The sequence below is a fragment of the Bombina bombina genome, chromosome 6 (assembly GCF_027579735.1).
Source record: "Bombina bombina isolate aBomBom1 chromosome 6, aBomBom1.pri, whole genome shotgun sequence".
In the NCBI taxonomy this organism is placed as follows: Eukaryota; Metazoa; Chordata; class Amphibia; order Anura; family Bombinatoridae; genus Bombina; species Bombina bombina.
Window position 1 is genome coordinate 119,872,114 of NC_069504.1, and position 17,834 is coordinate 119,889,947.

Consider the following 17,834-nt stretch of genomic DNA (forward strand, 5'->3'; position numbering starts at 1 on the left):
TCAAAACACTGACAGAATCCATGGATGGCAGGCTTTTGAGTGTCCTTGCAAAGAAAGGTGGCTATATTGGTCACTGATTTGTTTTTGTTTTGTTTTTGAATGTCAGAAATGTATATTTGTGAATGTTGAGATGTTATATTGGTTTCACTGGTAAAAATAAATAATTGAAATGGGTATATATTTGTTTTTTGTTAAGTTGCCTAATAATTATGCACAGTAATAGTCACCTGCACACACAGATATCCCCCTAAAATAGCTAAAACTAAAAACAAACTAAAAACTACTTCCAAAAATATTCAGCTTTGATATTAATGAGTTTTTTTGGTTCATTGAGAACATGGTTGTTGTTCAATAATAAAATTAATCCTCAAAAATACAACTTGCCTAATAATTCTGCACTCCCTGTATATTATATATTAAAAATTAACATACTTTTTTGTACAGGACTGTTACTGAGGATACCTCTCCAACCCCCCTAGTCACACTTTACATGGAAGTTGTTATATCTATTTAGTTCAGCCCACAGAAATTTTGTTTCACGCCTACATTTCCTCCCAGTGCACACTCTGCAATAGACATCTGTCTCATCAATATCTATGCATTGATTGCTTTCAAAGTTTAGTGCTGCAAGTGTGAGAGGTTGCGCATGCTCATTTCCTCCACAGCATGAAGACAGACACTGGTGTTGACAGCAAGCATGCGTGTATGAAAGACTCAAACAGCGTGACCAAGATTAGAATTATAGGACGACCATAAAAACTTTGAAAAAAGAAAAATTAAGGATCCACAGGGCTGATATTTTACAACATTTTTTATTCACAAAGAAGATTTATTAAAAATTATGAATGAAACTTATAGTTATTTTCAAAATAAAATAACGAATTATAAACTCTAAATAAAACGTGCATATATAGATAAGAAAAATAATAAATATATACCTTGATGTTGAACAGCCAAGGCTTGATGGAGTCAACTTCAGATGGGCCTTTGCTGAGGTCATAAACAACAACATACAAGGCGCGTGGAGTCATAAAATGAGGATGAGCACTGTAGAATTCCTCTTGCCCTGAAATTCATATTATTTTTTTATCCATCTATTAATATTGATTAGGTTTACTGACTTTGTGATTACCGTTTTAATGGATGCAAAGGTTTTCATGTCTAAATATTAGATAGGGAGAGTCCACGGCTTAATTCCTTACTGTTGGGAAATACAACACCTGGCCACCAGGAGACAAAGACACCCCAGCCAAAGGCTTAAATATCCCTCCCACTTCCTCATTACCCCAGTCATTCTGCCGAGGGGACAAGGAAAAGTAGGAGAAACATTAGGGTATAAATGGTGCCAGAAGAATAAAATAAATAATAGGGGACCTCCCATAGACAAGAAAAAACATGCGGGGGCCGTGGACTCTCCCTATCCAGAAGGAAAGAATTTATCTGGTAAGTGGAAACGGAGCATTAAAAAAAAATAAAAAAACTGCCCGTAATAAGTATGTAAAAAACACCTAACCGCACGCAAGAAGTATTACATATTAAGAAAAAAACCCAAACTACCTAATAAAATCATTAACCCCTAAATCCGCAAACGCCAACATCGCAACCTACCTAATACATCTATTAACCCCTAAACCGAAAACCTCCCACAACGCATTCAACCTAATTTACCTATTAACTCCTACACCGCCAACCCCTACAACGCAAAAAACAAATTTAATGACTAAGCACCCTAACCTAACACCTCTTAAATTAACCCCTCAATTACAATACAAATAAACTACATTACTATAAAAAATACAAAAAAAATGTAATTAACTAATCTAACATAACAGAAAATAAAAAGGCTACCATTACAAAAAATAATAAACACATTATCCAAAATAAAAATATTAAACCTACTCCCTATGGCCTAGATTTGGAGTTTGGCGTTAGCCGTGAAAACCAGCGTTAGAGGCTCCTAACGCTGGTTCTAGGCTACCTCCGGTATTTGGAGTCACTCAAAAAAGGGTCTAACGCTCACTTTTCAGCCGCGACTTTTCCATACCGCAGATCCCCTTACGTAAATTGCGTATCCTATCTTTTCAATGGGATTTTTCTAACTCCTGTATTTAGAGTCGTGTCTGAAGTGAGCGTTAGACATCTAACGACAAAACTCCAGCCGCAGGAAAAAAGTCAGTAGTTAAGAGCTTTCTGGGCTAACGCCGGTTTATAAAGCTCTTAACTACTGTGCTCTAAAGTACACTAACACCCATAAACTACCTATGTACCCCTAAACCGAGGTCCCCCCACATCGCCGCCACTCGATTAAATTTTTTTAACCCCTAATCTGCCGACCGCCACCTACGTTATCCTTATGTACCCCTAATCTGCTGCCCCTAACACCGCCGACCCCTATATTATATTTATTAACCCCTAATCTGCCCCCTCAACGTCGCCTCCACCTGCCTACACTTATTAACCCCTAATCTGCCGACCGCAAAGCGCCGCCACCTACGTTATCCTTATGTACCCCTAATCTGCTGCCCCTAACACCGCCGACCCCTATATTATATTTATTAACCCCTAATCTGCCCCCCTCAACGTCGCCTCCACCTGCCTACACTTATTAACCCCTAATCTGCCGAGCGGACCGCACCGCTACTATAATAAAGTTATTAACCCCTAATCCGCCTCACTAACCCTATAATAAATAGAATTAACCCCTAATCTGCCCTCCCTAACATCGCCGACACCTAACTTCAATTATTAACCCCTAATCTGCCGACCGGAGCTCACCGCTATTCTAATAAATGTATTAACCCCTAAAGCTAAGTCTAACCCTAACACTAACACCCCCCTAAATTAAATATAATTTTAATCTAACGAAATTAATTATCTCTTATTAAATAAATTATTCCTATTTAAAGATAAATACTTACCTGTAAAATAAATCCTAATATAGCTACAATATAAATTATAATTACATTGTAGCTATTTTAGGATTAATATTTATTTTACAGGCAACTTTGTAATTATTTTAACCAGGTACAATAGCTATTAAATAGTTAAGAACTATTTAATAGCTACCTAGTTAAAATAATTACAAAATTACCTGTAAAATAAATCCTAACCTAAGTTACAATTAAACCTAACACTATACTATCATTAAATTAATTAAATAAAATACCTATAATTACCTACAATTAAACCTAACACTACACTATCAATAAATAAATTAAATACAATTCCTACAAATAACTACAATGAAATAAACTAACTAAAGTACAAAAAATAAAAAAAAACTAAGTTACAAAAAATAAAAAAATATTTACAAACATAAGAAAAATATTACAACAATTTTAAACTAATTACACCTACTCTAAGCCCCCTAATAAAATAACAAAAACCCCCAAAATAAAAAATGCCCTACCCTATTCTAAATTACTAAAGTTCAAAGCTCTTTTACCTTACCAGCCCTGAACAGGGCCCTTTGCGGGGCATGCCCCAAGAAGTTCAGCTCTTTTGCCTGTAAAAAAAAAACATACAATACCCCCCCCCAACATTACAACCCACCACCCACATACCCCTAATCTAACCCAAACCCCCCTTAAATAAACCTAACACTAAGCCCCTGAAGATCATCCTACCTTGTCTTCACCTCACCGGGTATCACCGATCCGTCCTGGCTCCGATATCTTCATCCAACCCAAGCGGGGGCTAGACATCCACTGAAGAAGTCCAGAAGAGGGTCCAAAGTCTTCATCCTATCCGGGAAGAAGAGGCGATCCGGACCGGCAACCATCTTGATCCAAGCGGCATCTTCTATCTTCATCCTATGACGACCGGCTCCATCCTGAAGACCTCCACCGCGGACCCATCTTCTTCCGGCGACGTCCAACTGAAGAATGACGGTTCCTTTAAGGGACGTCATCCAAGATGGCGTCCCTCGAATTCCGATTGGCTGATAGGATTCTATCAGCCAATCGGAATTAAGGTAGGAATATTCTGATTGGCTGATGGAATCAGCCAATCAGAATCAAGTTCAATCCGATTGGCTGATCCAATCAGCCAATCAGATTGAGCTTGCATTCTATTGGCTGATCGGAAAAGCCAATAGAATGCGAGCTCAATCTGATTGGCTGATGGGATCAGCCAATCGGATTGAACTTGATTCTGATTGGCTGATTCCATCAGCCAATCAGAATATTCCTACCTTAATTCCGATTGGCTGATAGAATCCTATCAGCCAATCGGAATTCGAGGGGCGCCATCTTGGATGACGTCGCTTAAAGGAACCGTCATTCTTCAGTTGGACATCGCCGGAAGAAGATGGGTCCGCGGTGGAGGTCTTCAGGATGGAGCCGGTCGTCATCGGATGAAGATAGAAGATGCCGCTTGGATCAAGATGGTTGCCGGTCCGGATCGCCTCTTCTTCCCGGATAGGATGAAGACTTTGGACCCTCTTCTGGACTTCTTCAGTGGATGTCTAGCCCCCGCTTGGGTTGGATGAAGATATCGGAGCCAGGACGGATCGGTGATACCCGGTGAGGTGAAGACAAGGTAGGATGATCTTCAGGGGCTTAGTGTTAGGTTTATTTAAGGGGGGTTTGGGTTATGTTAGGGGTATGTGGGTGGTGGGTTGTAATGTTCGGGGGGGGTATTGTATGTTTTTTTTAACAGGCAAAAGAGCTGAACTTCTTGGGGCATGCCCCGCAAAGGGCCCTGTTCAGGGCTGGTAAGGTAAAAGAGCTTTGAACTTTAGTAATTTAGAATAGGGTAGGGCATTTTTTTATTTTGGGGGGCTTTGTTATTTTATTAGGGGGCTTAGAGTAGGTGTAATTAGTTTAAAATTGTTGTAATATTTTTCTTATGTTTGTAAATATTTCTTTATTTTTTGTAACTTAGTTCTTTTTTATTTTTTGTACTTTAGTTAGTTTATTTCATTGTAGTTATTTGTAGGAATTGTATTTAATTTATTTATTGATAGTGAAGTGTTAGGTTTAATTGTAGGTAATTTATTTAATTAATTTAATGATAGTATAGTGTTAGGTTTAATTGTAACTTAGTTTAGGATTTATTTTACAGGTAATTTTGTAATTATTTTAACTAGGTAACTATTAAATAGTTCTTAACTATTTAATAGCTATTGTACATGGTTAAAATAATTACAAAGTTGCCTGTCAAATAAATATTAATCCTAAAATAGCTATAATATAATTATAATTTATATTGTAGCTACATTAGGATTTATTTTACAGGTAAGTATTTAGCTTTAAATAGGAATAATTTATTTAATAAGAGATAATTAATTTCGTTAGATGTAAATTATATTTAACTTAGGGGGGTGTTAGTGCTAGGGTTAGACTTAGCTTTAGGGGTTAATACATTTATTAGAATAGCGGTGAGCTCCAGTCGGCAGATTAGGGGTTAATAATTGAAGTTAGGTGTCGGCGATGTTAGGGAGGGCAGATTAGGGGTTAATACTATTTATTATAGGGTTAGTGAGGCGGATTAGGGGTTAATAAGTGTAGGCAGGTCGAGGCGACGTTGTGGGGGGCAGATTAGGGGTTAATAAATATAATATAGGGGTCGGCGATGTTAGGGCAGCAGATTAGGGGTACATAGGGATAATGTAAGTAGCGGCGGTTTACGGAGCGGCAGATTAGGGGTTAATAATAATATGCAGGGGTCAGCGATAGCGGGGGCGGCAGATTAGGGGTTAATAAGTGTAAGGTTAGGGGTGTTTAGACTCGGGGTACATGTTAGAGTGTTAGGTGCAGACGTAGGAAGTGTTTCCGCATAGCAAACAATGGGGCTGCGTTAGGAGCTGAACGCGTTTTTTTTTGCAGGTGTTAGGTTTTTTTTCAGCTCAAACAGCCCCATTGTTTTCTATGGGAGAATCGTGCACGAGCACGTTTTTGAGGCTGGCCGCTTGCGTAAGCAACTCTGGTATCGAGAGTTGAAGCTGCGTTAAATATGCTCTACGCTCCTTTTTTGGAGCCTAACGCAGCCTTTATGTGGACTCTCAATACCAGAGTTATTTTTATGGTGCGGCCAGAAAAAAGCCGGCGTTAGCTACGCGGGTCATTTCCGACAAAACTCCAAATCTAGGCCTATGAAAATAAAAAAGCCCCCCAAAATAAAAACACCCACTAGTCTAATACTAGACTACAAATAGCCCATAATTGCCCTAAGTTAAACGGCTCTTTTACATTAAAAATAAACAAAGTCCCCCCTAACATTAAAACCCCCCTCCCACCAAACACCCCCAAAATAAAATAAAAATTAAACACTAAAAAAACTAAACTACCTATTGCCCTGAAAAGGGCATTTGTATGGGCATTGCCCTTAAAAGGGCATTTAGCTATTTTTTACTGACCTTAAAAGGGCATATAGCTCTTTTAAGAAAGACCAAAAAAAACCTAATTTAAAAAATAACAAATAAATAAAAAAATATTAAGAAAAAACCTAACACTAAAGCCCCAAATAGGTACTCACGGTTTCAGAAGTCCGGCGGAGAAGGTCTTTTTCCAGGCGGGTCCATCATCTTCATCCACAGCGAAGGTGGTCCGGAGCGGTCTTCCCTGATGTGGCACTCCTCTGTGGCAGCGGCGATCTTCGTCGAAGGAGTGGAGGTTCCTCTTCATGCGATTGTCCGCCGCACACTGAAGAAAGAATTCAAGGTACCCCATATTTATTAGGGTACCTTGAATTCCTATTGGCTAAAATTTTCAAAATCAGCCAATAGGATGAGAGATACTGAAATCTTATTGGCTGATTTGAACAACCAATAGGATATCAGTAGCTCTCATTCTATTGGCTGTTTTGAAAAATTCAGCAGCCAATAGAATGAGGGCTACTGAAATCTTATTGGCTGTTTTGAACAGCCAATAGGATTTTAGCAGCTCTAATCCTATTGGCTGTTTTGAAACATTCAGCCAATAGGAATGCAAGGTACCCCAAATTGATTGCAGTACCTTGTATTCTTTCTTCAGTATACCACGGATGATCGGATGAAGAGAAGCCTCCATGTCGCCGAGGACTGCCGCCGCTGCCGAGGACCCCTGCCGGTGCTGAGGTCCGTCACCGAGGATCACTACATCTGGGAAGACCGCTCCGGACCTCCGCTCTGCCTTCGCTGTGGATGAAGATGATGGACCCGCCTGGAAGACCTTCTCCGCCGGACTTCAGAAACCGTGAGTACCTATTTGGGGCTTTAGTGTTAGTTTTTTTTTTAGTTTTTTTATAATTTTTTAACTTAGGTTTTTTTGGGGGCTTTCTTAAAAGAGCTAAATGCCCTTTTAAGGGCAGTGAAAAAGAGCTAAATGCCCATACAAATGCCCTTTCCAGCGCAATGGGTAGTTTAGGTTTTTTTATTTTGGGGGTTTGGTGGGTGGGGGATGTTTACTGTTAGGGGGACTTTGTTTATTTTTAATGTAAAAGAGCTGTTTAACTTAGGGAAATGCCCTACAAAAAGCCCTTTTAAGGGTTATGGTTAGTTTAGCATTTGATTAGGGGATATTTTTATTTTGGGGGGGATTTTTTAATTTCATAGGGATTAGGTTTAATTTTTTTTATTTTGGATAATGTATTTATTTTTTTCTGTAGTTCTATTTTTTTATTTTTTGTATTCACAACATATAGACTGCAGGCTTATTAACTAGTAAATACATAAAAAGGATCTTTAAACTAATCACAGAACATTCTGCTGGTAACTTCCCCTTCCTTTCAGCGTAGCATATTAACTAGTACACTGTCATCCACAGCATTGTGCTCAATCCTAGAGCGATAGTAAAACCGCAAGAAATGTAATGCAAAACCATACACAGGCTACCTATTGTAAACTGTGAATTTCTAATACCTGCAAAATCCCAGACGTTTAATACAATCTCTTTCTTTATTTTGCCTCTTATCAGGATTTGCCAGTCCTTTACATCGACACCCACAGTTGATTTCTCCTGCCCTTGCTCTGGGTATCTGGATTTCATTAGATGTTGTAGCAAAGTCGTCTTCCCACTTCCTGTATTTCCCACGATTAATAATTTCATCCGGTTATAAGGAACAGCTTTCTTTAAACGCTGTTGAAGAAATCTAAGAGAGATGATTTTTGTTTTAGAGTGCAGTGAAATAAAATGTAATATATATGTGCTGCCACATATTTTAAAGGGAAATTAGACTGCAGAGGACAAAACAGTAGCATGGTATTGTTTTTACTCCTATACTTGCAGCTTTCTTTAACAATTTCCCACCATTCTAACTGCACTGGGCTTTAGCACCGTTAGGATGGCATGGAACGTCCTAGCCATTTGGCTGTCCTGAAGCCATAGCCGCTTTGTAAATGGGACATGGGCTGGAGGGCATGCCTAGCATCATAGGCACTCCCCCTGATCCGATCCTATCATTGAAGTCAAGCAATTGCATGAAGGATCACATGATTTAAATTTTTACTTATTTGTTAACAGTTCCTATGCAGACATATACAGTAAGTCCGGTGGGAAAGGGTTAAAGCTATTTTCTTATTTTTACCTATCAGAGAAGCCAGTTGGTACAGCTCTGTACCTTTATACTGGGCGCCACTATCTCAGTACACACATATTGGGGTAGATTTACCAATGTGCGGGCGGACATGATCCGCTGTAGCTGATCATGTCCGCAGCACATTGATAAATGCAGACAGCATACGATGTCGGCATTTATCATTGCACAAGTCTTTTAGCCTGATGAAACAGCTCATAGTAAGCTGAGAAACGTGTCGCATTTTTATTAAAGTTTTTACAATATACATTTGCTACTTTTTTGGAGTGTTTTATTGATTATACTTGCTGGGATTTTGGAAATCGTTTTTCTGGGACTTATGCTGATTCTGCATGGAGTTATCAGTCTACTGGGCGGCTGTAAGGTCCCAGATTGCCATTAGTGCACCTGCAGGTGCATTGGATCCTGTAAGTTTAACTTTTAATCACTTTTTGCCCTGTGTCCAACATTACTGGGCTATGCCTGTGTATTATATGCTTACCCAGGTACTCCACTACAGGCCTTCCTAAGGATCTATGACTGGAAGTTTGTTGTAGCTTATCAGTGAGCTGGATCACTGCGAGGTTCCAGTCTGCATCAATAGCACCGTGGGGTGCTCCTTGTTTGTGAGTATACACTTGCATCTGTTTTGATCTGATCTATTGCTTTGGTGGTACAAGGCCATGTTGGCGCCTCTGTTTCTTTTTTTCTTCAGTTACCAACACCACAGGATGACCGTCCTATGACTGAGAGCTGCCTTCTCATCTTTTGATACACCTCTTTTGGATATATATCTACCACTGGATATATGGACTTGGCTTGGTTATTTGTGATATCAATAATTTAGAAATATATCCTACTTTTGTTGTCACTATATCCTACTTTCATTGTATTTTGGTCTATAAGGAGGCGCCCCCTAAGGGTGTGGTACACATTGGTGTATACCATACTCTCATTACTCTTACGCCCAGTAATCAGGTGCATATAGCCTCGCTTTGGAGACAGGTTAGTGAAGCAACATGGAGACAAGGTATGCCCAGTAATCAGGTGCATATAGCCTTGCTTTGGAGACAGGTTAGTGAAGCAACATGGAGACAATGTGCCTAAAAACTAACTATGCTAATGGACCTATGCAAATGTAACAAATGTTAGCAGGGTTACTATGCAATGCACTCACATGAGTAAGAGATATGAACTGTGATTACTGCATAAGAGTATGTGATAAGTATAGGTCAGAATATACTTGCTTTGGATTTGAATATATATGAGACCCAAGCGCTATTAATATTAATCTTTGCACTATAATTCTGTATGTTACCAACTACATAAAAAGATGGCTTTAATATAGCCATTGTTAAAACAGGCTAACTTTTCAGAATGGTTTGCTATGGAATTGAAGTGTACATTTTTCTGAACCAGTGATGTTTCACATAAGATGCTCATAAACATGTTATATAAACCAACCTTTAAGATCATCCATACACCTAATACTTATAAGGTTATGTACACTTGAACGTTCATATCTAGAACCAGAGTGTCTCTGTATAGGTACGTCCATACAGTTACCGTCTGTACACCTGTTTGGTTATACCTTGCTCAATTTAGACAGAGCATGCGTAAGAAATAAGCTTGTGTACCTGTATGGAAAAAGTATACTGTCCATGATCCGGTAGTGTGTTTGACTGAGTGACCACAAACGAACACCTAGACTTCCACCCAGCAACTAGGAAACAAGATGTTCCCATTGATGCGTGCTGTCAGCACAAGGAAGACAGCAGCCCCAACAAGTGGAACCGCCAGACTCCCATGTCACAAAACAGAGTCCCAGCGTCAATGGGAATGCACTCCCGGTATGTCTCACACTGTTCGGAGTTATATTAGTGCTTTAAAGTCCGGTACTGCATTCAATCCACCAGGATGGATCGTGCCCAATCTATATATCCATTGAGCCTCGCGTAGTAAGAACAACCTGTTTCTGTCGCCCCCTATGTCCAAGACATGGATATGGTCGATGAGGATGTAACGGATTGAAGACACTGGATGGCCTTTTCTGGCACAATGTCTTGCCACCGGTTGGTCAGAATCTCCCTTTTGTAACGCCAATCGAATTGCGTGTCTGTGGTTTGCCATGCGTTCCCTTAGTGTTCCTGAGGTTTTACCCACGTAAAAACTGGAACATGGACAAAAAAAGTAAGTACACAATGTGCGTAGTGGTGCAAGATAAAGAATGTCTGATGACATAGTTCTGGTTGGTGTGCGGATGGTGAAAAGATTTGGTGTTGATCAGTCCGTTGCATGTAGTGCAACCCAAGCAACGGTAGGATCCTTTTATGTTAACTTTAGCCTTGATGGTATAACTCTGTTTGGGATCCGTTCTCACCAGCAAATCCTTCAAATTGGTTCTTTGTCTGAAACTCACCATAGGGTCTATTTTACTGGCAAAATGAAGTTTTGGGTCCGATGCCACAATTGGCTACTTGCACCACTACGCACGCTGTGTACTTACTTTTTTTGTCCATGTCTAGTGACAGTGACATTATCATTAGACCGGCCGATAAGAAGGGGGCGGTAGTTATATTGGACTACACACAGTATAGGACTGAGGCCTACAAACAATTACTTGACGGAGTCACTTATCGTAAATTTCCAGGGAATCCAACTGTTACTAATAAGAAGCAAGTTGACAAATTATTGAGACTTGCACACCCTGCTTTTCTTTCTGTGGATATGCCAAATTGTCCCATTCTATATCTACTGCCTAAGATTTACAAATCCCTAGAGGATCCCCCTGGCAGACCTATTGTCTCTGCCAGGGGTTCTCTATTGCAGCCACTTGCAGAATATATTGATTTCTTTCTTCAGCCTGTGGTTCAAAACATTAAATCTTATCTTAGGGATTATTTTGAGCTGTTCAATCTTTTGGGCAAATTAGAAATTAACAGTGACATGGAAATATTAGTGACCATGGATGTTGTAAGCCTCTATACTGTGATCCCCCACCAACATGGCATAGAAATGGTAAAAAAAAAAATCTTATTGAAAGTGAACACCCATTGAGTTCTGTTTGAAAAACGTTTTTCAGATTTGAGAATAATTAATTTTTACAAACACTCGGTATGGCAATGGGGTCAAGTATGGCCCCAGCATATGCTAATATATACATATGGTGATGTATGAAAAACATCACATTTTCAATTCTCAACAGAACTCCATCCTTTTTTATCGTCGCTACAATGATAATGTATTCTTAATCTGGAGGGGTACATCTGATTCCCTGCTTGAATGGTTTAATGACCTTAATAGTCTTGACTCAACCATTCGTTTCAAGATTGAATGGGATATGAACAAAATCCAGTTTTTTATTTAGAAATATACAAGGTACCTATAGGTCAGGGCTGTAGGCTACAAACTACTTAATATCATAAAGATACGGATACAAATTCTACATTACACTATGAGAGTTTTCATCCACATTTTCAAAGAAATAGGGTCAGCTCCTCGAAGCTCCTGCAGATCGTGAGAAACAACACTGAGGAGACCCGCAAGAAGACACAGCTATTGGAAATGTCCAAATGGTTCCTACAAAGGGGATATCCACAGCACCTGGTTACTGACCAATGTGCGTTAGCTGAAAAATGGATCCAGGAGAGTCTCACAGTGAGGAAACCACAGACCAAAAGCGACCAACGCTTAAACTTTGTGACTAACCTGGTGGCTTCTACCATTAAGAACCACTGGGCTGTACTATCCAAGGACACAAGCTTACCCTTTTATGACTTACCACCCCCACGGATGGTATATAAAAGGTCAAAGAATCTCCGTGATTTACTCGTATTGAATGACCCAATCCACTGTTATGAGAAAAAGTCCTGGTTGCCTAAAGGGAATGCGTCACATGCAACAGCATGGTGACAGGTAGGAGTTTCCACCACCCACACACACGAACAAAATCTATAACATCAAACACAGGCTGACATGTACATCGGAGTATGTGGTCTATGCCATTATTTGCTCCTGTTCCCTATTATAGTGGCAAAACGGTCACCACATTCAGAGAGCGATTGGCAAATCATAAGTCGGCCCTTCGACAAGCTCTGGATAAAAGACGTTCCGACCAACCGGTCGCACAAAATTTCCTACATGCTGGACACTCAGGTTCATCACTAAGGACCATACTAATTGATCATATCCCTTGTTTGAGACGAGGGGAGGACAGAGCTCTTGCTCTGTTATGCCTTGAGGATAAATGGATTTTTAACCTGGACACTGTCGCACCGATAGGGCTAAATACCATGATCAATTTTGGTTGTTGTTACAAATAATGAAAGGACTGCAGGTTTCTCCTCTAATGATCACACCATGTATCCATTTATTTCATGGATTTGCAAGATAAATAACCTATTGTGTTATATTATTTATATTGTCTGGATTTGACTAAAATATATACAGTTACAGTCTGTTTATCTTTGATACTTTTTAGTATAGATTGTTTTGTATTAGACTGTCAGCATTGTAATATATGTAATAACATAACACTGTTATTTAGGTTGCGCCTTGAAAGTTTGACCTGCTATTTTTGTATATATTTAGTCGTGCATATTTAGCTCTATATGTATTCCACAAGTTTAGACACCACACAAAGCGCAAAAAATCTCCTCAATAAGATAAAACTTTCTTTATTGTAGCCAAAAGATAAAAACATAACAGCTAAAACACAGCTGAAATAAAGCACTTAAAATCTTGTGACACAATGTCAGCGATCCAGACCACACGCAGACATGTTTCGTGCAGTTGCGCACTTGATCACTGCTTGAAAGCAATCCTGACCGCTCATTGCTTTATAGCACGTTTCTTAAATATTTAGCTCTATATGCACTTTAAGTATCACTATTGATTTGTGTCCCCGGCCTGCGATCTGACATGCCAACTGTTTCTAGACGGCATCACGGTGTTTACACTGTTGCCATGACTCTCTCCACGCTGCCTATGTTTTTCCCTTGTGACGTTTGATGACGTCATCAAGATGCGCTCCACCATTGTTCTCCGTGTCAGAATTCAATTTGAACGCTCAATATCACAGATGGGATTTGAAAATGTTAAGGTAATCACATTTAAGGGTATATAAGAGGGTGTTTGTTGTGGTCTCACTTAGGTCTGTTACGGCCTCCATTTGACAAAGGTTCCTGTGCGAACCGAAACGTTATGGGTTAAGGCCCTCTTTATTTGTTGCTTTAAGCCGATAAAGGTTTTTTTCCACTGCGATCCTGTGTTGCCTGCTGTATTGGTATGCCTGTTACACTTTAGCCAGGTGTGGGCTTACTACTTCTGTGTGTATGTATATATATATATATATATATATATATATATATATATATATATATATATATTCTGAGTGAAGAACAATGCTATTTAAACTATTTCTTAATGCGCCTTTGGCTTTAGTGTACTTAGGCTTACCACACCTTCAGGTTAGCGTTCAAGCAAGAGCCAGAAAAGGGTTTTGTACCTACAGACGTTAATGCGCCTGAGGCTTTCACTGTAGTTATAACTTTATTCTTTTAACTTGTAATATTAACAAAATAATACAAACTGTATTGATTTAACTTGAGCTGCATTAGGCCATAGTCTAAGTAACAGCTAAATTGATTGTTTGCATAAAGGTAGACAATATTTTTGCTTAATTTCCTGTTTCCAATAGTGACAAGGCGAAACAAAAGATCTACAAATAATTAACTAGACGTTAGTGAATGTTTTTCTCATGGACTATAGTAGTCTATTGCATGCAGAGGGGCAAAAATAGATCCATGTTTATTTTAAGAGACTGAATTTTGCAAAAAAAATTAATGTTAAACTAACTATAGCATTTTTTCATTATGTGGGGGAAATTGTACACTAGTAAATCCATTTAAGATACTATTTGTGTATTTGATAATTGTCAGCTATATCAGTTTTAATATTATTGGGGGGGGGGGAATCATAAGTTATGATTGAGAACCTAGATGATTTTTCTGTATCTATAAAATGTGTTAATTATTTGCATGAGTTCTGAAAAAGACCCTTTACAGAACTGATCCAATCTTGTAGATTAAATTACTGAAGATTAGCAGGACTGACCCTCCAAAAACATTCTTTTACAGACCATCAGGATCATCCGTAATTTCTTAAACTTGCCACTATAAGAGTGTGAGAACCAGGGTAAATATTTGAGTACTAAATAAATTTCAAAGAATATAATACCTTATTATGTCCCTTGCTTTACACCCTATGTGCTTCAAATCTATGTCAAGATTTAATCCATCGAGAGGAAGGTCCCAAACTTTGGAAAGTTTTCCCATTTCATCAGGAAAAGATCTAAGGTCAGGATTAAAACTTACATCGAAAGATGTCATATTCTCAAGAAAGCCGATTTCAGGTGGTATCTAAAAGCATAAAAAAAGGCGTAAGTCAACTTTTTTTTATTGTAAAAAATTTGTTTGCTATTTTAACTTTTTTTTTTACCTCCTTGATTTTATTGTGAGAAAGATGCAATTTTTCAAGTCTTGACCATTTGCATGCATCTCTACCAAGTTCCAGGATGGTTATCTGGTTGCAGTTCAAGAAAATTTCTCTTAAATTCATTGAGGTCCACTCTACAGGTCCAGGTAGACTTGCAATATTATTGTTACTTAAATCTATTGATCTTAAGCTTTAAATAGAAATAAAGAAAACATTAAATAAAAATGCTTCTATTTGCACATCACATTTTAAGAGGTATCCTGTGGTTATCACTTGATACTTATATGCACTCTCTCTTATTAAACAATTGGGCATTATTGATTAAGGGAAGTCACTTGTTATATACCTTTTAACTATTTTAAATTGCAACTATTATGTCAATAAACTAACATTTCAGCATTAAAACAAACACGGAAAATACTAAAGAAAAAAACATGCATTGAATTTCGTATATACAATTGCCAAACATACAAACTTACTGAGGTAGTTGTAGAATTTCTTTTGGAATATTTGAAAATGAATTATGAGCTACTTTTACTGTTGCAATTTTCATTGGGATACTCGGGACAGAAGCTACAAAAAAAAAAAAAAAAAAAAAAAAAAAGAAACTCAGTTTTACACAATAATGTCAATCTAATAAAATTTCTCATATCAACAATTTATATATGAAATTTAAACCAACATTTCCCATAAGCAAACATTTCCCCTGGATCATAGTCCTTGCAACACTCAAATACACCTTTCCCAACCTCATTCAGTACACTCCAAACATGAAACACATCTTGCTATTTACTAAAAACATGTGCTTTGTCCCACACTCCCTAGAGAAAAAAAGCAAATTCTGTAACCTAGATTTTTGCCAAAACTAGCTAATTGATTTGCAGCAGCTTGAAAACCTGGGTTAGGGAATCTGTTTTGCATATCTGATGGGTTACACATCTAAACATCTGCCTTTTTGGTTTTATCATAACTGCTAATCTTTTAAGTATTTTAAAGTAAATTTAATATATCTCATTTTACATACACACATACATATATATGGCCAAAATTATGTGGACACCTGATCATCAGACCTATATGAGCCTGTTGGACATCCCATTGGAAAACCATGAGAATCAATAAAAATTGTCCCCGTCCCATCCAACACTCTTCTGGGAAGGCTTTCCACAAGTTTTGTTGTTTGTGTGCGGGAATTCGTGCCCATTCATAAAATACTTGCTTAAATATTTACCAAGGGAGTTTGTCATGACAGTAAGAGTTTCCAGCTTTGTACAATTATTAAGAAATCCGGATACCAGTGACGATAACGCATTTTTATTTAGGTTTAAAATCTTCAGCTCTGGCAGGCAAAGTGGTGAAGAGATCTCAGAAATATTGTTTCTATATACAAAGGAGAGAGAAAAATGTAGCAAAAGTAAAAATATGTTTTTTGGTTATTTTGCATTAAAGGGACACTCAAGTCAAAATTAAACTTCATGGTTCAGATACAGCATGCAATTTTAAACAACTACATTTTTGAAAGCCCAAGAAGAGGAGACAGCCCTAGTGGAATAAGCCTGATTCTAACCAGAGACTGACAAAGAAATTGAACATCTGGCACATCCGCCAGACGCTTATGTAAAAGAATAGATAATGCAGAAATCTGACCTTTCAGAAAACTGACTGACAACCCTTTCTCCAGACCATCCTGGAGAAAAGACAACATTTTAAGAATGCTGACCCTACTCCAAGAGTAGCCCTTTGATTCACACCAATAAAGGCATTTATGCCATACCTTATGGTAAATTTTACGAGTAACAGGCTTGCAAGCCTGAATCATAGTATCAATGACAGACTCAGAAAACCCACGCTAAGTCAGAACTAAGCGTTCAATCTCCAGCAGTCAGCTTCAGAGAAACGAGATTAGGATGGAGGAAAGGACCCTGAGTTAAAAAGGTCCTTCCTCAGAGGTAACCTCCAAGGTGGAAAAGATGACAACTTCACTAGGTCCGCAAACCAGATCCTGCGAGGCCATGCAGGAGCTATTAGAATTACAGACGCTCGCTCCTGTTTTATACAAGCAATGACTCGTGGAAGAAGAGCAAACAGAGGAAACCGTTATGCTAGACCGAAGTCCAAAGGAACCACCAGAGCATCTATCAGGGCGGCCTGAGGATCTCTTGACCTTGAACCGTAACTTGGAAGCTTGGCATTCTGACGAGACGCCATCAAATCCAACTCCGGCACCCTCCACTTGAGGGTTAACCTGGAGAACACCTCCGAATGGAGAGCCCACTCCCCGGGATAAATGATCTGTCTGCTCAGGAAATCCACCTCCCAGTTGTCCACTCCTGGAATGTGGATGGCAAATAGAAGACAATTGTGAGCTTCTGCCCACTGCAGAATGCGAGTCACCTCCTTCATGGACAAGGAACTCAGAGTGCCTCCCTGGTGGTTGATGTAAGTCACTGAGGTGATGTTGTCCGACTGGATCCTGATAAAATGGGGCTAAGAACAACTGAGGCCAGGCCATCAGAGCATTGAAAATCGCTCTTAACTCCAAGATGTTTATTGGAAGAGAAGACTCCTTCCGAGTCCATAGGCCCTGAGCCTTTAAAGAGTCCCAGACTGCTCCCCAACCTAGCAGGCTGGCATCCGTGGTCAAAATCGCCCAGGAGGCTCCCTGGAAGCATGTGCCCTGAGACAGATGATCCTGAGAAATCCACCATGGGAGAGAGTCTCTTGTCAACTGGTCTAGATCTATCCTCTGAGATAGATCCGAATGGTCTCTGTTCCATTTTCTGAGCATGCATAATTGCAGAGCTCTCAAATGGAATCAAGCAAAGGTAATGATGTCCATGGAAGCG

At 39.0% G+C, this 17,834-nt stretch overlaps 1 protein-coding gene across 3 annotated transcripts in view; it reads right to left on the reverse strand.

The window, feature by feature from the left end:
• Positions 1-17,834, reverse strand: part of LRRK2 (leucine rich repeat kinase 2) — a 649,887-nt gene that overhangs the window by 244,081 nt on the left and 387,972 nt on the right. For all 3 annotated transcript variants that reach the window (XM_053716587.1, XM_053716586.1, XM_053716588.1), the window contains 6 exons: positions 16,220-16,368; positions 15,468-15,561; positions 14,992-15,178; positions 14,731-14,912; positions 7,841-8,070; positions 939-1,066 (listed from right to left, as the gene is read on the reverse strand). In XM_053716587.1, the coding sequence (XP_053572562.1) occupies positions 939-1,066; positions 7,841-8,070; positions 14,731-14,912; positions 14,992-15,178; positions 15,468-15,561; positions 16,220-16,368 (970 nt within the window). The remainder of the gene's footprint in view (positions 1-938; positions 1,067-7,840; positions 8,071-14,730; positions 14,913-14,991; positions 15,179-15,467; positions 15,562-16,219; positions 16,369-17,834) is intronic.